The sequence below is a fragment of the Drosophila hydei genome, unplaced genomic scaffold (assembly GCF_003285905.1).
Source record: "Drosophila hydei strain 15085-1641.00,03,60 unplaced genomic scaffold, DhydRS2 tig00000383-arrow-arrow-pilon, whole genome shotgun sequence".
In the NCBI taxonomy this organism is placed as follows: Eukaryota; Metazoa; Arthropoda; class Insecta; order Diptera; family Drosophilidae; genus Drosophila; species Drosophila hydei.
This window is the reverse complement of record NW_022045721.1, coordinates 70,104-97,570: the sequence shown is the minus strand read 5'-3', so window position 1 is coordinate 97,570 and position 27,467 is coordinate 70,104. Positions and strand designations below refer to the sequence as shown.

The 27,467-nt window shown below is 35.6% G+C and overlaps 1 protein-coding gene across 5 annotated transcripts in view; it reads left to right on the top strand.

The window, feature by feature from the left end:
- LOC111596455 (scoloptoxin SSD976) overlaps positions 1-27,467 on the top strand; it is a 90,265-nt gene that overhangs the window by 27,096 nt on the left and 35,702 nt on the right. For 3 of the 5 annotated variants that reach the window (XM_023310683.1, XM_023310682.2, XM_023310684.1), the window contains exon 4: positions 5,042-5,211. In XM_023310683.1, coding sequence (XP_023166451.1) covers positions 5,042-5,211 — 170 coding nt within the window. Of the gene's footprint in view, positions 1-5,041; positions 5,212-14,340; positions 14,471-27,467 lie in introns of those variants that run through there. The other 2 variants (XR_003944237.1, XM_023310685.1) reach the window with 2 other exon arrangements.

The window sequence follows — 27,467 nt, the reverse complement described above, 5'->3', positions numbered from 1 at the left end:
TAAACCCATTGTAAATGGAAAATGAGGGTATAATGCTTTTTTTAAATATATACACTGCCGATCAACCAAATAGACTCACAATTTTTTTGGCAATTTGCAGTCATGGTACGCATATATTTTGCCTTTTTCCTCTAAAGTAAGCGCTTTACCACGACCCATCTTATTTTAAATTATAGTTAAATAAATTGACAATAACTTTTGAAAAGAATTTGCGACTTCCAATGTAACTAAAATAACCTCTTCTGAGTCTATTCCGATGATTGCAAAAAAAAACGCATTTTTGGATGAAAGTAAAGCAAAACAGAAATACAAAATAACTATATTTTTTGCATCCCCATATTGTCTCTAGCATATGTGTCTAGTTTCGCTCAATAAAATGTAATAACTGTTATAATGATAACTTAACGCAAAGAGGATAAAACAAAAAAATAAAAATGATAAAATGTTGAATCTATTTGGTTGATCGGCAGTGTATATATAACACACAGGAAGAGGCCGATTTAGCCATGTCTGTCTGTCCGTATGTGTCAGCCTGTTGATCTCAGCATCCAGAAATTGAACATTTTTTTTGTAATGTAGATGCATATTACGTTTGTTTTAAATAACCGATAACTGTTTCCACTTTTTTTTACTGATTAAAAGCTAGAGCCTCAAAATGTTGTATTTAGTTTTATTTATATTTGTACAATTTTATTATACCCTGATCCTATAGCATGTACATATCAAGTTTGTGTTTTTTTTTTCTTCAAATAATCGATACCTGTTATCGTTTTATTGTTATCGATTAAAAACATGATAAAAATTCAGTGTTTAAATTATATCTCGTAAGGATTAAAAGGTAGAGCATCCAACAGGTTTATGTATACTTTCCACAGTTTCGATTTTTGGTTATATTTTGGATACCTACTCCAAATATTCAGAAATTCTTTAAATTTAATCTTAGTTAAAAATAGGGGCAATATATAATGAAGTTTGCATTTTTACTAAGCTGGCAATTACTCAAATCGAATATGTAGATAATATGTTAAATATTTAATTAAAATTAATTAAGTATAAGAGCCGTTATTAAACAAAACGCTTGGCCAATTTGCAAGTGCACATGACAAGCAGCGAGCGTTCGCATTCAAGTGCGTGTATTCCTTTCTATTCTAAGAATCGAAATTGCGAATAAATAGTGTTTGAATTCTCAGCTGCTACTTTAGTTGTGATTTAAAACTCAGGCAGTGAAGGCACGTTTTTGTTTTATTTTTTTAATTATGATGTGGCAGTGTTGGTAGAGCTGATCACATTGAGTGACCAATGTTGGTTCGAATATTGGTGTCATATTGTCGGTATATATGTGTTTTTTGTTTTAATATTCTATGGAAACTATGCAGAGCTTTTGAAAATACGCAGATTGGATATCACCTAGTCGGGCACTAGACTAGAGCTTTCTTACTCGTTTAAATATGAAGTGGATGTATTGGTGGATAATAAAAGTTTCATACGAACTTATCCTAAAATCTAGAAGCCAATAAGAGTTTCGTACGATATTAAACTTAAATCTAGAAGCCAAAAAGGCTAGAAGCTATTTCATTAAAGAGAATACAACAACAGTCGACATGCCGCGAGGGATAACGCTGCTCTTACAACACAAGCAAATGTTACCAACGCTGACCGTTGCGATCATATATCCCATCTATGGTTTGTTTTTGCAAAGTACGCTAGGGAGGTTTTCTGACGAATTTTATGGAACCTGTATTAGATATACGATCAACGATTTTTCCTTATCCAAGGGTTAGGTCTAGTAATGTACATTCGCACACCGTTCTATTGAAGATAGCTTTAATTCCTTGAAATGCTACTGTTAGCCCGGTCCTAGAGATCATATCTATTATTTTCCGTCCTCTAAAGCTGTCGACGGCATTCCTCTGTCTACGGCTCATGCATTAAAATCGCCTACCATAATGAAGGGCTACTGTCAGTGAACGAGCATCTACTCGATGTCGACCAACTTTATTTGAAACATATTCATGCGACATCTACACGTACGACACACACATAGACGAAAAAGGCTACTTTTTTACTTTCCTATAGTATATATCCGTTTTCCTTCTGCTTATATTGTTCACTGATGAGCACTGAGCGATAGCAAATTCCGCAGCAAACTTTGTCAACAGTTTTGCCACTGTGTAGATTAGCTTATGGTAACTTATACTTAGATTAGTGTACTTAGGAAATCCTTGCATATGATCAACGGGAATGCTTCCTTTATCAGTATAAATGCAGTATTTGGGATGTTTTTGCAGTCTTTAATTTTGTGACCTACGCCCTCGCATTTAATGCCATTTCAATGTAGTCCTGTGTAATTGGGCTGTGGTCAACACCAATGCATCGGTAGCATCTAAAGATATTTTGAGACATTCTGAGCTTAGTTCTACAAAATCCTATTTTTTGCTGCCCGAGTTGACCCACTCTTCTATTAGTTGGCCTTCTCAGGTTACAAAATAACTAACTTGCTCAGTGCTAATCGGGGCTGTAACTTTAATGCGTAAGTCCACTAATGAATTTACGAGGAATTTACGCATTGCTACCTCAGACTCTACTCTGTGTATTACTTTCTGCATCTGATTCATTCCAGGGGCTCGTGCAGTACCCGCAAACATCTTCCAGTTCGTCAAGATCGGAAACAACACTAATAAAATACAAGTTCAAATCTTTCTGTTTCGTCACTGTTGCCGCTTCCTTATCGATGAGTTTTGAGATACAACCTTGCTTTGATGAAATTGAATGCGATGTCTGCGTGTATGGTGCAGCAATATCATCCGTGGTTGATTATGGTGTTTCGACCACATTAATTACTTTTGCCAAAGCCCAGGCTAGGGCCAGTGAAGCGTGAATCAATCTCTTCCGGTGGTGTTCTACGGTTTAATTAAATTCTCATTTTTGTATATAAAAATTCCATTCTAAAAGGGTCCCCACTCTAAGCCTCTATATTAGCTCGGATGTTCAATCGGTCATGGCGATCCTCAAAGCTGTCTATGCCTTTAAGTGAGGCCTTGTGAGGGTTGATTCTGGTCCTTATGGGAGCCAGCGCTTAGAGCCAGGATTAAGATTAAGGAGTTATCTTAGCTTCGAACAGGTATTATCAACTTTGAATCATTTATTAATTCCTAGTATGTAGACGATCAAATATAGCACTGTACCAAGTTCATCCCATTAATCTTCTGAAATCGCTGTACACTTTAGTTTCCAATAGGACATACAATTGTCTTGTCTTGCAAAATATATATATATATTTACATATATGTAAAGTAAATATATTCTTGATCATGCCGAGTGCATTTAGCTCAGTACGTCTGTCCATATGTCAGTGTATTGCACCCGCATATCAAGTTTGTTTCTACGAAATTCCCATTTAATTGTTATCGATTTAAAACATGATCGAATTGCAGTTATTAAATTATATTTGGTACGGCTTAAGAGGAAAGCCTCCAAATTTTGTATTTAGTTTTTTTTATATTTTATACAAAATGGATTTTTGTTATGTGCCGGTACAAATTTCCAATTTCCACATATTCCTTAAATTTTAGTTGAATTGAAAATACGGCCCACTGCACTGTTTTTTCAGGCAGTTGCAAATTCGAAGTTAAGTAGCAGCTAATAAATCAGCACAATTCAAGCACAATTTCGATTCATCGAATAGAAAGTAGTAAAGTTACTAAGTTTAACTTCTGTTTTACTTAATGGATTTTAATGAAATTCTTAGCATATGATCTACATATTCTATTGGCTTCGTAGAGATGTAAACGACCTCACATAATGGTTCTATTTCCAACTAAGCATTTGGAGAAATTTGGAGCCGGTATCCAAATTCCAACAAAAATCAAAATTGCATAAAATATACATAAAACTAAACACAATACAAATACAACACAATTTGGAGGCTCTACCTCTTAAGTCGTCCGAGATATAATTTATTAACTGCATTTCAATCATGTTTTTGTTCGATAACAATTAAATGCGAATAGTTATCGAATATTTGAAACAAACTTGACCTGCGCGTGCTGTACACGGACCTACAAAAAAATTTCAAGTCTCTAGCTCTTATAGATGCTGAGATCGACGCGTTCACACATACGGACAGACGGACGGACAGACAGACGGACAGGGTTCAATCGACTCGTCTTGTCGTCCTGATCAATAATATACATACATTTGCACAAGACCATTGTACCCTGATTTCCCATTTTTAATAGGATCAGGGTATAAACATATGGTGTTAAACAAAACGTGTGGCCAATTTGCAAAAGCAAATGCGTGTATTTTTTCCTATTCGAAGGATCGAAATTGCTATTGAACTGTGAATGCATTGCCAACTGACAGCTTTAGTTTAGATTTATATCTTCTTGCTCGAACAATGAAGTGGCGGTCGAGTCTGCGCTTGTTACCGATAAGTTCTGTGTTCAAAGCTTTTTAAAATATAAAGTGGCGGTATAGCTGGTGATTCGAGCGCTGGTGTCCTAATGTCAGTTTTCGTTCTTTTTTTTGTTGGATACAACAAGAAAATATTAAAAAAAAAATACAATTTACACAATTTTTAATGCTTTCATATATTTTACCCTTTCGAATATTTTAAAAAGTTAAAAGTCATTAAGCCAATAGCGTCAATAGCTTAAAACATAATATTCTTTTTGGTCACGCTTTGCGGGCAGAAGCCTGACTGTGACGACGGTTTGTTTTTTATGAAGCATGAAATAACTGTTGTGGTAGAAGTAATGTGCGAGCTTTTGATTCAAGTATTGTTATCCTCAATTAGATCTCGACTAAAGATATCTTACATGCTAAAGAACTAACCTTACCGCCCTATTAATATATTAGCAGCTGTCATTGGTATTGTGAAAAAAGCTCTGTACGAAACCAAACCCACGGTGCAGAACAAGCGCAGCATTCTGCACAGCGCATGCTTAATACCATGTTCCTGAAATAAATACAGAGCTTTAGTTTATTTTGAATTTTGAATACCTACTTCTCTTTCCATCCAATTCTGGTTTCGTTGCAGAAAGTTCGCAGAGCGCTTCAAAGAGGTTCTTTACAGATTTCCTTCAGGATCTGCCAACACCCGGCACAGGTGGACCTACCTTTGATACGACCATAACCAGTAACATTACCGGTCTTGTGGGCAAAACAGTAAAATTAACCTGCCGTGTAAAAAATCTGGGAAACCGTACGGTAAGTTTTAGCAGATATGTCGGTTTTAAAAAGCTTAAACAATTTTTCATATTCGAACATGATTCGTCGTGTTGTCAGTCCATCTGTCCGCCCGCCACTTTCGTATGGCAATTTTACTGAAAGATTGATCTGGTTTTACTGGCAATTATACAGCAGAAAAAACTTTAAATAGCCGCAGGGAAAGCAGGCCAATTCAGTTATTATCACTTAATTTCTGAAGAACACCAGATTATTTGATTTATCAATAATCGTAAATCTGAAAAAGCGTTGACACAAGCCCTTATAGTACGAGCCGATATAATCTTAGATACTATTTCTCGCTTTTTTAAAATCAATATTTAAGTCAAACATTATTTCTTTATGTGTTGGACGCTTCTAGTGCACGAGTGTTCAAGTAATGTATGTTTATGTTTTTTATACCCTGATCCCATTGAAAATGGGAAATACGGGTATAATGGTTTTGTGCAAATGAATGTAACAGACAGAAAGAGGCGTGGCAGACCCCATAAAGTATATTTATTCTTGATCAGGAGGACAAGCCGAGTCGATTGAACCCTGTTCGTCTGTCTATCTGTCCGTATATGTGAACGCGTGGATCTCAGCTTCTATAAGAGCTAGAGACTTGAAATTTTGTTTGTAGGTTCGTGTATAGCACGCGCAGGTCAAGTTTGTTTCAAACATTCGATAACTATTCGCATTTAATTGTTATAGAATAAAAATTGTATTGAAATGCAGTTGTCAAATTATATCTCGTACGCTTGAAGAGCCTCCAAATTTTGTATTTAGTTTTATGTATATTTTATGCAATTTTGAATTTTGTTGGATTTTGGATACCGGCTCCAAATTCCCCCAAATTCTTAAAATTTAAGTTCAGTTGAAAATAGGTCCATTATGTGAGGGCGTTTGCATCTCAACCAAGCCAATAGAATATGTAGATCATATGCTGAAAATTTCATTAATATCCATTAAGTAAAACAGAAGTTATTAAACAAAACGTTTGGCCAATTTGCAAAAGCACATGTCGGCAGCGCCATGCGCACGCATTTTTCCTATGCGTGTGCACACATACATTCAAATGCGTGTATTCTTTTCAATTCGAAGAATCGAAATTGCGATTGAATACTGCTTGAATTATTTAAGCTGCTACTCAACTTCAAATTTGGAACTATTATTTCAAATTTTGCAGTGACTGCGTTGGTGGAGGCGGCGCTCGTAAGCAGCTAGTTCCAAGGAGATTTATTTTTTAAAATTATGAAGTGGCGGTGTTGGTAGAGTTGGTGCGCGTTGCGTTAAAGTAGTGGCTTCGAATCCTGGTGTCGTACTGTCGATTTTTATTTTATTTTTTTGAATACTCGTTACAAACTAAGGAAAATATTAAAAAACGCAGATAGGACTGGGATCAGGGTATTTCCTAGTCGGGGACCCCGACTAGAGCTTTCTTGTTTTTTTTTTTAGTTTTTATAGATACACTATAGTGGATATAGCCATATATTTAACACCTATCATATTTCGGCTACTTCGAACATTTAAGACCAGTCATATACCTATACTGATACACTTATTCCCTAAATATGTGACAGACATGAAATCTTTTCAGACATATCAAAACATAATTCCATTTAGAATTAGTAATAAATGAAAAATTATCAATAAACATCATGAATACCATAAAATAGGCGATATAACTTTGTCTAAAAAAAACTACACCACTTTTTCGAAGAATTATGGTAAGCGTTAAAAAAATGCAATAAATACAGACTCGATTATTTAAATTAAGTGGAAACTGACAAACTTAAAAAGATCTTATATGAGTTCAATGATATTCAGTACCGCAAACGTGAAAATTCATCAACAATTATGTATTCCAAATCCATGCAAAAAACAGAGTTCCTAAATAAACATAGTCATTACGAATATGCGCGTATGCCAGAGATGTATGAAAAATCTTGTAATCTTGAAATATTCATAAAGTTTACCATTCATATACCATACCATTCATAAAGTTTACCTAGATGATATAATAGTATTGAAGAAACACATGTTGCAAATCTCACAATTATTATCAATACAGGTTAATTTATGCAAAAAAAAAAATAAATTCCTTGTCCACATTATCATAATAACGGAAGGTATTAAGCCTTAGTATTACAGATGCTAGCAACATATGTACCCTGATTTCCCATTTTCAATGGAATCAGGGTATAATAAAAGCACACTAAGTAAACACAAGCACCAAATTTAACATCCAAATCAATGAATATTTATAAAATAGGAAATTAAATTGGCGAAAAACGCTTAAATACATTTAAAAGTGAATTAAAGTAAAATCGATGTAACTTACAATATTTTGAAAAAAAAAAAAACAGGCTGAAGAAAATGTTGAATAAAAGTTAAGAAAGAAAATAAAAAAAATAATAAAAAGCTTAATCTACAAACACCATACCCTGATAATACCCTGTGAATACACTTGACTGTGGTGGCGTTCAGTTGTGTAATGATCTTTATTCGTCTGAGCTAGAGTTCTTATACCCGTACTCAAGCGTATTGCATTCCTTAAATCTAACTTATCTATGCTGAGTGTAGTTTGATCTATTCCTATTGTACTCCCTGCAAGTGGTTGAGTGCGTAGACGGCATGCTTAGAATTCTTGAATATGCTATATATGCTATATATGTTCATGCATGAACTAACCTTGAACCTAATTCTATCTGGGTTTTTTAATATATTACAAAGCTTGTCTCGAGCATTAAGAAAAATCTTAAATCTTAAATCTTAAAATTTTGAAATGGCTGGCAAAAGGTTAAGCTTTATGAGGTCCACCTGATTTATTACAATTACATGTGTTTTTTCCCAAGGAAAACAATTTATAATGTTATAATTCGCGCGGAAAACGAAGGCGAACAAGGAAGATTTTCAGTCGGGCAGACCGTTTCATTCTGTGGAAGATTGAAAAACAATCCGTAAATATCAACACGGAAATTTACTGCGAATCTTAAGGAAGAATGTGACATAGATGTGTCACATGAAACAGTACGCCAGGCTATCCTACGGCATAGGTAATCTTAATGAGTTTAGAGAAAGAAACCGCTGTTTTCATTGGTAAATGTAGAAAACCGCTTCAATTTTGCTGTGAACACGATTAGTCAGCCGGCACTATATTGGGAAACCTCACATTTTACGACGAAACAAAAGTGCTGTACTGCATCAATCCATTTAAAATCTTGGAAAGCAGAATTATCATTTGAGTGTAAAATTAAAAAAAATTTCGGTTATGGTTTGGGGGTTAATTTCTAGCCGAACAGTCGGGGAGCTGACTTATAGAACACAAAATTGTAAAGATGAATTTTTTTGTTTTTTTTTTCGTTTCATCTTACGTCATTACTCAATATTTATCGATAATCTGAATTCGATTGCCATACAAACGATCAATATTTGTAATTGTAACTACACTGTCATATACACTCGAAATTGGTCTGTTAGAACGATTGGCAAATTAACTGGTTTTCATTTAAGAAATTAAAGTCAAATTAAATTTGTTATGTTAACAGGTCAAGACCGATAATACCTTAAAACATCATTTGAGCGGCTAACATAAATCCGATTTTATTGAGAAAAGCTTAATATTATATTTATTGTTAACTATGTTAAATTTGTGAACGAATAATATGAATATTAACTGATATATGAACTTGGCTTTATTGTGACTTGTAATTTGTTTTTCGGTGGATTGATTATTATAAAATGGTACTCGTCCCCAATTACGTTTATTTTGCAGGGCTTCTAAGCTGCTTGCATTCTTTGTTGCAAAAGTGTGCAGCTTGGGCCAATACAAAAGTAGACAGCAGGTCTTACGGATGAAACCAAAACACCGCCAAGACCTTGGACCAACTGACCGGTACTTTGCATACATTGCTGTCAGTTTCATAAGACATTATTGCTTTGGTTGTAAGTAATACTTGTTGCCTGCTGATAATACTCCTAAAGCGGCGTACGTGGGTAATTCTAGTTCAAGCAAGTTATACCCCACGATACCGAACCGGTGGAATTTAGTCTATCAATTGCTTTCAAATTTAATACGGTATAGTGTTATTCTAGCATTGTGTTTGCTGATCACTTGAGTCAGGAATTGGCATGTGAACTTTCATATACATATATATTTATATTCGAAGTCGAAGTCCTATTATATTTCAGCAAGGGTACTGTTATGACTTCTCGCACGACATTTTCTTAATATTTCGTGACCATATTAATTTGTTCTTTTCCTTTACATTATTTGCTCAAGGGGATCACTCAATATATATATATATAAATTATCCTTTTGGTGTAGTTGCTGGGTATCTATAGATGATGCCCAGCGCTGTTGGGATAGATGTAGGTGTTCCGTAGGGTTATGATCCTTTAGGAAGATTATGGTGGAGAGATTACTGGTCTCTCTTATCACTGGCCTTGTGGTACAGTGATATAGAATAAATAAATCAAAGTCTTTTACAGCTTGTTGCTGGAGCTAAGTTTATTGAACGAGCTTTTCGCTTCGTTGTAAGAACAGAACTAACTCAAAGTAATTTGACAAAAAGAATCAAAGGCTACAAGAATCAAAAGCTACAAAGCATACTTATACAAGAATTCGGTCGGCAAGCCGACTCATCATAATTGATAACGCTGCTCTTGCGACACATGTAATGTAACAGGTTACCGCCGCTGACCGTTGCAATCCGAACGTTGAACCGAGCTTCTGCAAAGTCAGCACTTGCGCGTGCAGTTGTTTTGTCTAAACAACTGAGTGCGAGGAGCACTCGTTATCTACTCCCCCTCGGAACCATGACCGTCCTCGTTCATTTTATAGCTGTTGACGATCTCTTGTATCTTTTTTTAAGCTCGCTTTCTCCTCAGACTCTGGCAGAGGAGGATGGAACCGCCGAAGACGAGGCCAAGACCAGCTCCAGTGATGAACCAGGTTTTAAATGATCCGGCCAATGCTACTTCCCCTCGAAGTTTGTTGATGATATGAAGATTGTGGTTCTCATTCTCTGTAGGAGCGGCATGCTCAGAATTGGTTCATGGCTAATGATGTTGAACAATGGTGAAGCTGCTATGCCCGGGGTTCTTCTCAGAATCTTACGCCAATTTACGTACTTAGAACCATTTATGCAGGCTGTTCGTTCAAAGGTGACGAGGAAGGTGCCGTTGACTGCGATTTCGGGGCTGTCATCGGTGCTGATTCGCGCTGGGCTTTCATTTACCACCACGATGCCATCATCTATGACCGTGATAGGTTTCATGGCGCAGCTTGTTACTGCTATGAAGTCATTGTCACATTCAGCTACGGTGTCATCTTGCAGTTGAAGCACAGTTTGTTCGTGGGATACGGGATGAATGCTGACCTTTCTACATATGAACTTAATTCTGGGATACTTAATTAGAATATGGATAATATATTCAGACTGGAGGACCTTAATATTAGATGCTTCTATTAAACTCACTATGGGGACTTCTGTGGGATGTTCAATGAGCACAGACTTTAAATTGTCTTGGTCGAAAATTGTTGGATTTATAATGTTGGCTTTAGCAAGCGTGATTGTGAGCATTAAGTTTTGGATTTCTGTTATTAACATTCTATTTCTGGCTAGTAATGCCTCATATAAGTGTGAAGTGTCAACTAAGTCATTTTTCTTGGCTTTTATTATTTGATTAACAGTATCTGTAAACTGGTTTATTTGCTTTTGAGTTTCAGAGTATATTACTACCTGCCTATTGTTTGAGTCTATCAATTTTGACTCAGTAATTTTGGTTCTTTATAAATCTGTGGCATCAGGTGTACCAGCCACAACCTTGAGTACTGTGCCTAAAAAATCTAAGCTTCTGGCAATTCTATGATGAATTTCTAAAACGGACAAAAGACTTTTAATGTGATTAGTGTCAACATCTAACAATTTTCGCATGTGATTGAGTTTTTTCCCAGGAAACTCTCATGTTTGCATCTAACAAGCTTTTTAGAACCCAGTCTATATGCTTAACATGATCATTTTCGTTTTCAGAAAAAATAATGACATCATCTACGTAAATATAGCAAGTTTTAGCAATTTGTTCAGGCAAGACATCGTCAATTGCTCTTTGAAATATGCTACCCGCATTTTCAAACCGAATGGGAGTCGACAGAACTCGTACTTCCCACCGTTTACAGAGAAAGACGTCTTTTCACGGTCGTGTTCAGCCAAATATGGTATCCGGATTTCAGATCCAATGTTGTAAAATATTTGGCTCTGCCCGAATTTGCCAATATCATGGGGATGTTGGGCGTTGGGTACTTGTCGGCAATGGTTTTCTCATTTCGTTTCCTAAAATCGATTACCATGCGCTTATTTTTGTTACCCTGCTCATCGCAACCTTTTTTATCAACACTCCAAGTTGGGTTGTTGTAGGGCGACCTCGATGGCCTAATGATGTTGTTCTCTAGCAAGTTTTTGATTTCTTTTTTGACGAAATCAGCGACTCCCATTGGATGTGGGTATAGCTTTGAGTATATCGGCTTGTCGTCTTCTGTGCGGATTGTAGCTACTACAGACGTATTGAATGGCAATGCCTCGTTTGAGGTCGAAAATGCCATTGATCTATTAAGGATCATGCTTCTGAATTATTTTTTCTCTGCCTTTGGCATGATAATATCATTTACGTTAGTAAAATTAACATTATCACAATAATGATGCTGTAGTTTTTCGGACACAGAACCATAATTGATTGTACCATTATCAGTATTCAAGGTCGCTCCCACCTACGTTAGCAAGTCGAAACCAATTATACCATCAAATGGAGCTAGGGAATCCAATAAAAAGAACGAAGCTGTCTTACCAAAAATGTTTATTAAACACTTCTGGTGGATTTTGTTAGAACCATGTATGGAACTAACTGTAAAAGGGGAGCTGACCGGACTTACATTTCTTAGCTTCTTTACGGGCTTAATGTAGTTTTTGGCAGCTCCTGTGTCTATCAGGATTTTTAGTTCTCTCCTAGCCAGCTGTCGTTCAATGAACGGTAGCCGGGAGCGTTCCCTAAAAAATTTACCAAATCGTTGCCACTTATGGAGTCATCATCTTCATCAACCTCAACAACTGCGGCTGTGGCAGTGTTATTGTATTGTGTCTCTTGGCTAGTAGTGGCATGTTGTATAGTATTTTGCAATCGCTGGCGCCTTTGGCCAGTCATGCGTTCGGCACCTTGCCTTTTTCGGCCCTGCCCTCCTTCATTTTGAACGTTGGCACCTTGGCCATTTCCAAAAGAAGTGGCTTGTTTGAATTTTGACATAGTAGATCCTATGTCCATAGGCTCTTATGTTTGGCCTTGTTCCCCTTTAAAAGCCTGATTAATACTATTATGCTGCTTATTTTGTTTTTTAAAATGGGATTTTTGTCTTGGGCATTTTCGATTCCGGAATTCTTTCCCTGTTTTTCATGAGGTTTCATTTGGTTCCTACTATATTTAATTGCCTGGGTTCTATCTTCCATAGCTTTTGCGTATGTAGCTGCAAACATGCTACGCTCTATGCTGCCTCCCTAGCTATAGCCAAGGCAGACGGTAAGTCTTTGGGTTGGGCCGGAAACACAACCGACTTCAACGACTTCTTAAGTCCTGAAATAAATGCGTCCCTGACCTCTTTGTTAAACAATGTGGTTGTGTCAGGTTCATGAGTTATGATAATTTTGTTAACAACGAGTGTCAACTTTTGTTCAACCTCATCATAATATTGCATGAGGCTGGAATTGTGAACCACTGAATTCGTGTACTAATTTTATAATGTTAAGCTTTATTTCACATGGGATATTCTTTGGTAAGCTTCGACCTACGGCACTTCTATGCGCAAACTGTTCACTTGTCCTCTCAACTGGTTAAGTTGACTATCAAATCTTTCCTGTAGCCTTGCTTCCTGTTGAGCCAGGGCTTGGCCAACAGCGCCCGCTACTAGAGCTTGCAACTGACTAACGTCCATGTCTGTCGGGTTTTATTGCGTTGGGCGAAAATCTTCTGATTCTAAATTCCACCCGTCGCCACTATCGTATTCTTGCTTAATTTCCCTGTATGAGTACAAGTTACTCATTAGCTTTTAAAACAAAATGTATTCTTGACACTTCACATGAACGATTTGTATTCACGCCGATTATGCGCAATCGGCTAGAGGCATTAATTTTATTTAATTCGTGCAACTGTGGGAATTTCTGTCTCGTTGCAGACAAGGTGAAAATTGGTTTGAAAAATATTTAACACAAGTCACAATTACGCTTTAGTACTTCTATTTGAACAGTCTTTATTGAACATTCCACTTACATGTTTGTGCCCACAACTTCAGCTATTCAAATGTTCCCTGTGAGTTCTTAAATATAGTTGGGCGCCAATTATCCTTTTGGTGTAGCTGCTGGGTATCTATAGATGATATCCAGCGCTGTTGGGATAGATGTAGGTGTTCCGTAGGGTTATGATCCTTTAGAAGATTATGGTGGAGAGATTGCTGGTCTCTCTTATCACTGACCTTGTGGTACAGTGATATAGAATTAATAAATCAAAGTCTTTTACAGCTTGTTACTGGAGCTAAGTTTATTGATCGAGCTTTTCACTTCGTTGTAAGAACAGAACTAACTCAAAGTAATTTGACAAACGGAATCAAAGGCTACAAGAATCAAAAGCTACAAAGCATACTTATACAAGAATTCGGTCGGCAAGCCGACTCATCATAATTGATAACGCTGCTCTTGCGACACATGCAAAGTATCAGGTTACCGCCGCTGACCGTTGCGATCCGAACGTTGAACCGAGCTTCTGCAAAGTCAGCATTTGCGCGTGCAGTTGTTTTGTTTAAACAACTGAGTGCGAGGGGCACTCGTTAACTTATATATATATATATATATATAAATTTATGTATATATATATATATATATATATATATATATATATATATATATATATATATATATATATATATATATATAAATATACATATATATATACATATAAATGTATATATATCGAGAAGTTATTTACAACTCATTTCTAACGAAATTAATACCATCGATATTATCGATAACGTTTTGTAACTATCGTTACATGCCCTATTTGTACCATCATTACAAGATGTCAAGAAACTCTCTTGTGTAACCTCATCGAAGGCATACGTACATCATATTACGCTACATCAAAAATAAATCATTTTCGCCCAACGGGATTATATTTTTATTGTGCTCCCATAAGGAAATCATACCCAAAGAAAGACCATGTAAGTGACTATTCCGAAAAAAAATGGAAAATAATAAGTAAGAGAAAAAACATATTTAGAAAGATTGACAGCGTTAACTAATAGAGTGAGCGTTAACTAATAATTGGGAGTTGAGTCAAATTTTAACTTTAGTAATTTTAAATTGAGTTGAGCGGTTGGCGTGTCTTGGAGGCAAGCAGCCATACATGCGTATAAAGTTTTAGGCGATACGCAGGAATTAGGCCCATAACGAAGCTGTGACCATTTTAAAGAAATAAAATTTGCGGTGCAGCTCGAACATCGCACAGCACAGTGCTAAATTTCGATGCGATCATTGCTAGGCTGGATAGCTTTTATGCTGACAGTACATCTCTTCAGGTGCTCAGACAGCAATTAAGTATGGTTAGGCAAGGTGACTCAAGTCTAATGGAGTATTAAAGCCATTGTCTTATACCATGGCAACCGAAGAAAAGAACTGTGAAGGGGGAGGTGGCAGACAGAATACCCGCTTTCAGGATATACAGGGGAAAGACTAATTGACCACAAAACACTGAACACAACTCGAAAATTATTGAACAGGACTCCGTAAGGCAAATTCACGATTTTGATCCATGGATGTTGATCCATCGGTATATAGGTTAAGACAAAAAACTGGTTGAGAGAAACCTCGGAGTAATACTCAAAAAAAGGCGAAACACTTCAGAGCGTATGTTAAGTCAGAGACGTCAAAAGGTAAATAATGTAGTCAAACACCGCCGTAGTTAAGATGGACAAAGGTATGCAGACGTAGTTGAGAACGCAGTTGTATGCATTAATAACGAAAATGATTCACAGGACGATGACCTGAATTTTTTCAGGAAGTGCTCCCGACTGCCATATATCGAGTGACAGTTGGCTGGGAGAATACTGAAAATCCTAATGAACACATGAGCGGCGAAAAATTATGTAAAGCCCATAAAGTGCCACTTTTCTTTCTGCTGAACACGCTCAGTTCATTTGATGCCATTGTAGGCTCCGACCTATTAACACAGGCAGAAGCGGTATTAGACTTGCGTAAGAGCACAATAAATTACCAAAACACTTAGGAACAACTTCATCATCACGACAATGACAATGTTAACTTTACAGCTGTCAATAATATAATATGTTGAACCCAATTCTTTTAAAAAGGATTTCAAAAGCACGATTCTTAATAAAATTAAAATATTCTCGACCTCTAACAATGCGTTACCCTTTAACACTTCTGTCGTTGGCACGATCTGAACGGAAATTAATGAATCGATATATTCCAAGCTTTACCCATACCCGTAGCAGATTTCCTAAATAACGAAATAAAATACCTTTTAAAAGACGGCATCAAGTATTCCCATGATCCTAGCGAACCTAGGAAATGGCAAATCTTTTACAACTTTGGATTTAAATTCCGGGTACCACCAAATTTACTTAGCGGAACAGGACCGCGAAAAACAGTCTTTTGGTTATCGTGGCAAGTACGAATTCAGTCGATTACCATTCGGTCTGAAGAATGTGGGAAGTATCTTTTAAAAGGCCATTGACGACGTCGTTAGAGAACAAATTGGCAACATTTTACGCCTATATAGACGACCAAAGTCGAAGTCGGAGAACCAATATAGTCAAGTCGAAATTCACCAAAGGTGTAGCATTGCCGAGGACGGCAACAATTTTAAAAGCGCCACAGTTAACAAGAAGTTATTTACAACTCGTTATTAACGAAATTAATACTATCGGCATTATCGACAACGTTGTGTAACTATCGTTACAATCTTCATTTGTACCATCATTACAAGTAAGATGTCAAGAAACTCGCTCATTCTCCTGAAACCTCATCGAAGGCAGACGTACATCACACTACGCTACACCAATAATAAATAATTTATATATATAATAATTATATTTATGTCAAGATGACTCTTAATTAAATATTTTACAAACGAAAATTCTTATAATTATTTATATATTTGAGTCTAAAAATTTTCATTTAACCCTCTAAGACTATTTATTTTCTACATTAATTGAAGAAAATTGAAGGCACATTTTTTATAGTGATTTTTGGCTCCTAAACTCAAATATGTAATTAGAAAAAATATATCAGTTTTTGTTTACCTGTAAAGTGAGAAAAACTGATTAAGAGCCTCTAGGCACTTATGGGACTTTGAGTATACAAAAATCATTTTTAAAAATCTAACTTATATTTTATTGTTTTGTATGATATTGATAAAAACTATTTTTGTTGACTGGGCAGCTCAAATGCAGTTTTCATTTTGAGCAAAAATATTGAGTTTGCGAAGTTTTACAGTGTTTACACCATTTTTTTCCATTATTTCGATCCAACCATTCAGGTATATGATTAAGTTGGTCAAACCATACGTCTGATATTGGATGCTTAGATTTTTGACCAAGTTTGAGTTCCAACTGTGAAGTTCGCTGAGAGATTGGCGACTGCATTGTGCGGTCTTTTTTAAAGGATGGTGACAATACTGTTCGTCCTGGAGAAGATCGACTTATGTTAGCATTAATTGGACGACCCCGAAAGTTTTGGCTGTGAAATGAAATCAGACCTGCTGCAATTGATTCGCGAAAATCTGGGAGTTCGAATAATTTGCTATTGCTTCCATTCTCTCTTTCTATACGTCTTTATAAAATATATGAATTTGTATCTGCCATATCGATTAGGTGGTAAAAAATTCGAGTTGCGGCAACACGAGTTTTAGTACCATGTTCGTCCCATCCGTCCCATTAAACTATCCATTAGATCTACGCCGCCCATATGAGAGTTGTATTCTCGAATAATTTGTGGACAATCAACTTTGATCTGTCGCTTCGATTTCCTGTCATACCGAGGAGACTTGTTGTCTTTCCACAGCACATTACTAATTTCGATCCCATATGAGGTGCCACTGAACTCTGTTGAATAACCTCTTGGCTTTTTGTTAATGGTTCTATCGTTAGCAGCATGCAATTGGGGATACGATTAAACAATGTGGTGCTGGAAACTTGGTTCGGTTTTTGTTAAACGTCCAACAATGTTGGCCGCAGCACCAATTGGGGTAACCAGGAAGGATCACGTTGTCACCTGCACCGCTGTAGATCTTAAAGCGGTATGCATAACCAAAAGAATCATATAAGATTAATAACTTGATCCCCCATTTGTGTGGCTTTTTGGGTATATACTGGCTCAGACTCCTGAATTACAGTTTGTACATTTTCTTTTTTATAAAACGATAAAGTATTTGCTTCGTCTAATGCAGTGTTCATAGCTTCTACCACATTAGAGTCTCCGCCCTCGTCGTCACTTGATGGGCATGAGACTTCCACATCCGATGGGACTGACTCAAACAGTTCCAGCAACAGTTCATCAGACAATTCGGATAATTTATAACGAATACGCGCTGCCATTTCTTTCACTATTTTAATTTCTAGTAAAAAAATCACACAATAAGCAAAAAGCAACGTAAAAATTGCAAGCAGCTGTGAAATAGATGCTAGCTAGCATCAAAAGTTGGCGTTAAGCCCCAAAAGTGTCTCAAGGCACTTATCACTATTTCGGTGCAAAAACACACATCTTTTATGTAATTGCTGTTCTGTAACTTTATTTTAGTAGTAAATAAACAAAACTTTCACAAAAAAAAAAAAAATCACGGAATAAATTAGTTTCATATACTTACTTTTATAAGCAAAACAATAAGTACGAAAACAAAAATAACCGTTGAAAGCTTTTGAAGCTTTCGTACGTAATTTGGTGTTCATTACAAACTCCCAAAAAATATTTTAGCAATATAAAAGCTTTAAGTTTATTCGCTATAGTTAATAATGTAATAAGTGTCTTCAGGCACTCTTAAGCGTTAGAGGGTCAAAATAATTTTTTTTACATGCTGCACATAGCTTCTTACTTTCTTGAAAATGGGAATTCAGGTCATAGCGGGGTTATTGAAATTTATGTAACAGGCAGAAAGAGACATGGCCGACATCATAAAGCAGTCAGTGTATATGACGAGCAAAATTGTAAGACATGTTCAAGGTTCTCACTTCAACAGTCTGTATTATCTTTTCTACTTCATGCATGATTATGATCATAGTCTTGTTATTTTGTTAGTGAGAGAATGGGATCAAAGAAGAGGTACTTTTGAAACACAACCAATTGTATTTTAGTGTTATTCATCTTGCTGTCTTCTTGGTTGGTGATATTGATGGCGGGTATGTGAGAAAATGATATAGAAGGACTAGCTGCAGTCGAGAGCCGACAACTAATTTTTTTAAATTATTGAATTAATTATAAGAAAAAAGCTTACACAATTTTTTTTCTTAGTGATTTTCTAGCATATGGAGAAAATTTGTAAATTATTATACCCTGATCCCATTGAAAATGGGAAATCAGGGTATAATGGTTTTGTGCAAATGTATGTAACAGGCAGAAGGAGGCGTGGTAGACCCCATAAAGTATATATATTCTTGATCAGGACGACAAGCCGAGTCGATTGAGACCTGTCAGTCTGTCTGTCCGTCCGTCTGTCCGTATGTGTGAACGCGTGGATCTCAGCATCTATAAGCTAGAGACTTGAATTTTTTGTAGGTCCGTGTATAGCAGGCGCAGGTCAAGTTTGTTTCAAATATTCGATAACTATTTAATTGTTATCGAATAAAAACATTATTGAAATGCAGTAAATAAATATGTCTCGAACGTCTTAAGAGCTAGAGCCTTCTAATTATGTATTTAGTTTTATGTATATTTTATGCAATTTTGATTTTTGTTGGATTTTGGATCACGACTCCAAATATCCCCAAATTCTTAAAATTTAAGTTCAGTTGGAAATAGGGCCATTATGTGAAGGCGTTTGCATTACAACCAAGCCAATAGGATATGTATATCATATGCTGAAAATTTCATTAAAATCCATTAAGTAAAACAGAAGTTATTAAACAAAACGTTTGGCCAATTTGCAAAAGCACATGTCGGCAGCGCCACGCACTCGCATTTTTCCTATGCGTGTGCACACATACATTCAAATGCGTGTATTCTTTTCTATTCCAAGAATCGAAATTGCGAATGAATACTGCTTGAATTATCAGCTGCTATTCAACTTCAAATTTGCAACTCTTCTTGCAAGAGGTGCAGTGGCTGCGTTGGTAGAGGCGACGCTACTATGCAGCTAGGTCTAGGGTTCGAGACCGGTGAAGATGGAATATTTTTTACTGTTTTATTTATTTATTTTTTTTTTAATTATGAAGTGGCGGTGTTGGTAGAGTTGGTGCACGTTGCGCAAACAATCCGGGTTCGAATCCTGGTCTCGTAATGTCGTTTTATTTGTTTTATTTTTTTTTTAATACTCAATACAAACTACGGAAAATATTAAAAAACGCAAATAGGACTGGGATCAGGGTATCTCCTAGTCGGGCACCCCGACTAGAGCTTTCTTACTTGTTGAACTATACCTAAGTATTTTGAGTTTTGTGAACAAGCGATTTTACAAATCGGTTAAATACTGTACAGCTGTTTTTTGGGTACTATCGACATTCACAATTTATCCCCAGATCGAAAGCTCAAAACTCTATTTTTATGCGCATATATAATTTTTATGAGTCGCTAGTCTACAAAAATAAAGCTTTTATTAATATCAGCTCCAAAGGTTTGGATGATATGGAATTTCTATTTACCACTTCCAGTAGGCTTGTAGGTTGGGAATGTATGTTCTCGACCAGAAGTGACGCCCTTCATGTTAAGCTGATAAGGATTATTTATGCTAAAGGCGAGTATGTGTGCGCGTCAAGGTTAAAGTCAAGTATCCTGTCTGTAAACAGTGTGCATAGCTTGAGTCTTGTAAAATGTCCCAAGGTGTTAGTGACTTGCCACTTTTTTCGTTGTATTTCTCACCATTGAAATTTGAATTAAACTTTTTTTTCCTTTAAAATTTGTATTATTATTACTTAATATTCATTAAGTTCATATAATATCACTATCGTGATGGCGATATCATTGCTCTGTATAGATTTAGGATTTGTAATTTATGTTTATATTTTTATTTTATGACTCAAGTTATATCAATGTATGCTTAACTAAATGAATAGAATAAAAAAAACTAATAACGTTTATAGCCTGCTAGATATAGAATTTCTTGATTTGCCACGCCCCTCGTTGGAATCTTAATTTAATCTTAATCTTATCTTTTAATTCTAACATTTAATCAGACGAAAGACAAATTCCAAACCTCTAGCTTGAATAACGGCGAAATGGTCTGCGTTCATACAGATAGATAAACAGACAGCAAACCCGATATTCCCGATAACAAATATATGTTTAATTTGCTTCAATTCGTGAATAAAAATAAACAAATTAGGAATTATGACTAGGCAAATATATTTCGTTTTTAGTTAGTTCGTTTTAGATAGTTCAACAGAATAACCCACTTACCACATTTTAAGGCTATAGTACTAAAATTGTACACGATAAAGTTTCCATGTTTAGACCTCCTCATATTCGGGGAGTCGCAGGCTTATAGACACTATTGTTGAAAATGTCGTCGAGGTAAAGGAACAAATGGAAGCTTAGAGGGGCGACGCCTTTTGATTAAATATATTATCAACTAGGTTACTCACGTTGTGTAATAGGAAAATAAGACACAATCGTTTTTCCCATTTCTATAATTTGGTGTTCATTACAAACTCCCAAAAAATATTTTAGCAATATAAAAGCTTTAAGTTTATTCGCTATAGTTAATAATGTAATAAGTGTCTTCAGGCACTCTTAAGCGTTAGAGGGTCAAAATAATTTTTTTTACATGCTGCACATAGCTTCTTACTTTCTTGAAAATGGGAATTCAGGTCATAGCGGGGTTATTGAAATTTATGTAACAGGCAGAAAGAGACATGGCCGACATCATAAAGCAGTCAGTGTATATGACGAGCAAAATTGTAAGACATGTTCAAGGTTCTCACTTCAACAGTCTGTATTATCTTTTCTACTTCATGCATGATTATGATCATAGTCTTGTTATTTTGTTAGTGAGAGAATGGGATCAAAGAAGAGGTACTTTTGAAACACAACCAATTGTATTTTAGTGTTATTCATCTTGCTGTCTTCTTGGTTGGTGATATTGATGGCGGGTATGTGAGAAAATGATATAGAAGGACTAGCTGCAGTCGAGAGCCGACAACTAATTTTTTTAAATTATTGAATTAATTATAAGAAAAAAGCTTACACAATTTTTTTTCTTAGTGATTTTCTAGCATATGGAGAAAATTTGTAAATTATTATACCCTGATCCCATTGAAAATGGGAAATCAGGGTATAATGGTTTTGTGCAAATGTATGTAACAGGCAGAAGGAGGCGTGGTAGACCCCATAAAGTATATATATTCTTGATCAGGACGACAAGCCGAGTCGATTGAGACCTGTCAGTCTGTCTGTCCGTCCGTCTGTCCGTATGTGTGAACGCGTGGATCTCAGCATCTATAAGCTAGAGACTTGAATTTTTTGTAGGTCCGTGTATAGCAGGCGCAGGTCAAGTTTGTTTCAAATATTCGATAACTATTTAATTGTTATCGAATAAAAACATTATTGAAATGCAGTCAATAAATATGTCTCGAACGTCTTAAGAGCTAGAGCCTTCTAATTATGTATTTAGTTTTATGTATATTTTATGCAATTTTGATTTTTGTTGGATTTTGGATCACGACTCCAAATATCCCCAAATTCTTAAAATTTAAGTTCAGTTGGAAATAGGGCCATTATGTGAAGGCGTTTGCATTACAACCAAGCCAATAGGATATGTATATCATATGCTGAAAATTTCATTAAAATCCATTAAGTAAAACAGAAGTTATTAAACAAAACGTTTGGCCAATTTGCAAAAGCACATGTCGGCAGCGCCACGCACTCGCATTTTTCCTATGCGTGTGCACACATACATTCAAATGCGTGTATTCTTTTCTATTCCAAGAATCGAAATTGCGAATGAATACTGCTTGAATTATCAGCTGCTATTCAACTTCAAATTTGCAACTCTTCTTGCAAGAGGTGCAGTGGCTGCGTTGGTAGAGGCGACGCTAGTATGCAGCTAGGTCTAGGGTTCGAGACCGGTGAAGATGGAATATTTTTTACTGTTTTATTTATTTATTTTTTTTTTAATTATGAAGTGGCGGTGTTGGTAGAGTTGGTGCACGTTGCGCAAACAATCCGGGTTCGAATCCTGGTCTCGTAATGTCGTTTTATTTGTTTTATTTTTTTTTTAATACTCAATACAAACTACGGAAAATATTAAAAAACGCAAATAGGACTGGGATCAGGGTATCTCCTAGTCGGGCACCCCGACTAGAGCTTTCTTACTTGTTGAACTATACCTAAGTATTTTGAGTTTTGTGAACAAGCGATTTTACAAATCGGTTAAATACTGTACAGCTGTTTTTTGGGTACTATCGACATTCACAATTTATCCCCAGATCGAAAGCTCAAAACTCTATTTTTATGCGCATATATAATTTTTATGAGTCGCTAGTCTACAAAAATAAAGCTTTTATTAATATCAGCTCCAAAGGTTTGGATGATATGGAATTTCTATTTACCACTTCCAGTAGGCTTGTAGGTTGGGAATGTATGTTCTCGACCAGAAGTGACGCCCTTCATGTTAAGCTGATAAGGATTATTTATGCTAAAGGCGAGTATGTGTGCGCGTCAAGGTTAAAGTCAAGTATCCTGTCTGTAAACAGTGTGCATAGCTTGAGTCTTGTAAAATGTCCCAAGGTGTTAGTGACTTGCCACTTTTTTCGTTGTATTTCTCACCATTGAAATTTGAATTAAACTTTTTTTTCCTTTAAAATTTGTATTATTATTACTTAATATTCATTAAGTTCATATAATATCACTATCGTGACGGCGATATCATTGCTCTGTATAGATTTAGGATTTGTAATTTATGTTTATATTTTTATTTTATGACTCAAGTTATATCAATGTATGCTTAACTAAATGAATAGAATAAAAAAAACTAATAACGTTTATAGCCTGCTAGATATAGAATTTCTTGATTTGCCACGCCCCTCGTTGGAATCTTAATTTAATCTTAATCTTATTTTTTAATTCTAACATTTAATCAGACGAAAGGCAAATTCCAAACCTCTAGCTTGAATAACGGCGAAATGGTCTGCGTTCATACAGATAGATAAACAGACAGCAAACCCGATATTCCCGATAACAAATATATGTTTAATTTGCTTCAATTCGTGAATAAAAATAAACAAATTAGGAATTATGACTAGGCAAATATATTTCGTTTTTAGTTAGTTCGTTTTAGATAGTTCAACAGAATAACCCACTTACCACATTTTAAGGCTATAGTACTAAAATTGTACACGATAAAGTTTCCATGTTTAGACCTCCTCATATTCGGGGAGTCGCAGGCTTATAGACACTATTGTTGAAAATGTCGTCGAGGTAAAGGAACAAATGGAAGCTTAGAGGGGCGACGCCTTTTGATTAAATATATTATCAACTAGGTTACTCACGTTGTGTAATAGGAAAATAAGACACAATCGTTTTTCCCATTTCTATAATTTGGTGTTCATTACAAACTCCCAAAAAATATTTTAGCAATATAAAAGCTTTAAGTTTATTCGCTATAGTTAATAATGTAATAAGTGTCTTCAGGCACTCTTAAGCGTTAGAGGGTCAAAATAATTTTTTTTACATGCTGCACATAGCTTCTTACTTTCTTGAAAATGGGAATTCAGGTCATAGCGGGGTTATTGAAATTTATGTAACAGGCAGAAAGCAGTCAGTGTATATGACGAGCAAATTGTTGAAAATGTCGTCGAGGTAAAGGAACAAATGGAAGCTTAGAGGGGCGACGCCTTTTGATTAAATATATTATCAACTAGGTTACTCACGTTGTGTAATAGGAAAATAAGACACAATCGTTTTTCCCATTTCTATAATTTGGTGTTCATTACAAACTCCCAAAAAATATTTTAGCAATATAAAAGCTTTAAGTTTATTCGCTATAGTTAATAATGTAATAAGTGTCTTCAGGCACTCTTAAGCGTTAGAGGGTCAAAATAATTTTTTTTACATGCTGCACATAGCTTCTTACTTTCTTGAAAATGGGAATTCAGGTCATAGCGGGGTTATTGAAATTTATGTAACAGGCAGAAAGAGACATGGCCGACATCATAAAGCAGTCAGTGTATATGACGAGCAAAATTGTAAGACATGTTCAAGGTTCTCACTTCAACAGTCTGTATTATCTTTTCTACTTCATGCATGATTATGATCATAGTCTTGTTATTTTGTTAGTGAGAGAATGGGATCAAAGAAGAGGTACTTTTGAAACACAACCAATTGTATTTTAGTGTTATTCATCTTGCTGTCTTCTTGGTTGGTGATATTGATGGCGGGTATGTGAGAAAATGATATAGAAGGACTAGCTGCAGTCGAGAGCCGACAACTAATTTTTTTAAATTATTGAATTAATTATAAGAAAAAAGCTTACACAATTTTTTTTCTTAGTGATTTTCTAGCATATGGAGAAAATTTGTAAATTATTATACCCTGATCCCATTGAAAATGGGAAATCAGGGTATAATGGTTTTGTGCAAATGTATGTAACAGGCAGAAGGAGGCGTGGTAGACCCCATAAAGTATATATATTCTTGATCAGGACGACAAGCCGAGTCGATTGAGACCTGTCAGTCTGTCTGTCCGTCCGTCTGTCCGTATGTGTGAACGCGTGGATCTCAGCATCTATAAGCTAGAGACTTGAATTTTTTGTAGGTCCGTGTATAGCAGGCGCAGGTCAAGTTTGTTTCAAATATTCGATAACTATTTAATTGTTATCGAATAAAAACATTATTGAAATGCAGTCAATAAATATGTCTCGAACGTCTTAAGAGCTAGAGCCTTCTAATTATGTATTTAGTTTTATGTATATTTTATGCAATTTTGATTTTTGTTGGATTTTGGATCACGACTCCAAATATCCCCAAATTCTTAAAATTTAAGTTCAGTTGGAAATAGGGCCATTATGTGAAGGCGTTTGCATTACAACCAAGCCAATAGGATATGTATATCATATGCTGAAAATTTCATTAAAATCCATTAAGTAAAACAGAAGTTATTAAACAAAACGTTTGGCCAATTTGCAAAAGCACATGTCGGCAGCGCCACGCACTCGCATTTTTCCTATGCGTGTGCACACATACATTCAAATGCGTGTATTCTTTTCTATTCCAAGAATCGAAATTGCGAATGAATACTGCTTGAATTATCAGCTGCTATTCAACTTCAAATTTGCAACTCTTCTTGCAAGAGGTGCAGTGGCTGCGTTGGTAGAGGCGACGCTAGTATGCAGCTAGGTCTAGGGTTCGAGACCGGTGAAGATGGAATATTTTTTACTGTTTTATTTATTTATTTTTTTTTTAATTATGAAGTGGCGGTGTTGGTAGAGTTGGTGCACGTTGCGCAAACAATCCGGGTTCGAATCCTGGTCTCGTAATGTCGTTTTATTTGTTTTATTTTTTTTTTAATACTCAATACAAACTACGGAAAATATTAAAAAACGCAAATAGGACTGGGATCAGGGTATCTCCTAGTCGGGCACCCCGACTAGAGCTTTCTTACTTGTTGAACTATACCTAAGTATTTTGAGTTTTGTGAACAAGCGATTTTACAAATCGGTTAAATACTGTACAGCTGTTTTTTGGGTACTATCGACATTCACAATTTATCCCCAGATCGAAAGCTCAAAACTCTATTTTTATGCGCATATATAATTTTTATGAGTCGCTAGTCTACAAAAATAAAGCTTTTATTAATATCAGCTCCAAAGGTTTGGATGATATGGAATTTCTATTTACCACTTCCAGTAGGCTTGTAGGTTGGGAATGTATGTTCTCGACCAGAAGTGACGCCCTTCATGTTAAGCTGATAAGGATTATTTATGCTAAAGGCGAGTATGTGTGCGCGTCAAGGTTAAAGTCAAGTATCCTGTCTGTAAACAGTGTGCATAGCTTGAGTCTTGTAAAATGTCCCAAGGTGTTAGTGACTTGCCACTTTTTTCGTTGTATTTCTCACCATTGAAATTTGAATTAAACTTTTTTTCCTTTAAAATTTGTATTATTATTACTTAATATTCATTAAGTTCATATAATATCACTATCGTGATGGCGATATCATTGCTCTGTATAGATTTAGGATTTGTAATTTATGTTTATATTTTTATTTTATGACTCAAGTTATATCAATGTATGCTTAACTAAATGAATAGAATAAAAAAAACTAATAACGTTTATAGCCTGCTAGATATAGAATTTCTTGATTTGCCACGCCCCTCGTTGGAATCTTAATTTAATCTTAATCTTATCTTTTAATTCTAACATTTAATCAGACGAAAGGCAAATTCCAAACCTCTAGCTTGAATAACGGCGAAATGGTCTGCGTTCATACAGATAGATAAACAGACAGCAAACCCGATATTCCCGATAACAAATATATGTTTAATTTGCTTCAATTCGTGAATAAAAATAAACAAATTAGGAATTATGACTAGGCAAATATATTTCGTTTTTAGTTAGTTCGTTTTAGATAGTTCAACAGAATAACCCACTTACCACATTTTAAGGCTATAGTACTAAAATTGTACACGATAAAGTTTCCATGTTTAGACCTCCTCATATTCGGGGAGTCGCAGGCTTATAGACACTATTGTTGAAAATGTCGTCGAGGTAAAGGAACAAATGGAAGCTTAGAGGGGCGACGCCTTTTGATTAAATATATTATCAACTAGGTTACTCACGTTGTGTAATAGGAAAATAAGACACAATCGTTTTTCCCATTTCTATAATTTGGTGTTCATTACAAACTCCCAAAAAATATTTTAGCAATATAAAAGCTTTAAGTTTATTCGCTATAGTTAATAATGTAATAAGTGTCTTCAGGCACTCTTAAGCGTTAGAGGGTCAAAATAATTTTTTTTACATGCTGCACATAGCTTCTTACTTTCTTGAAAATGGG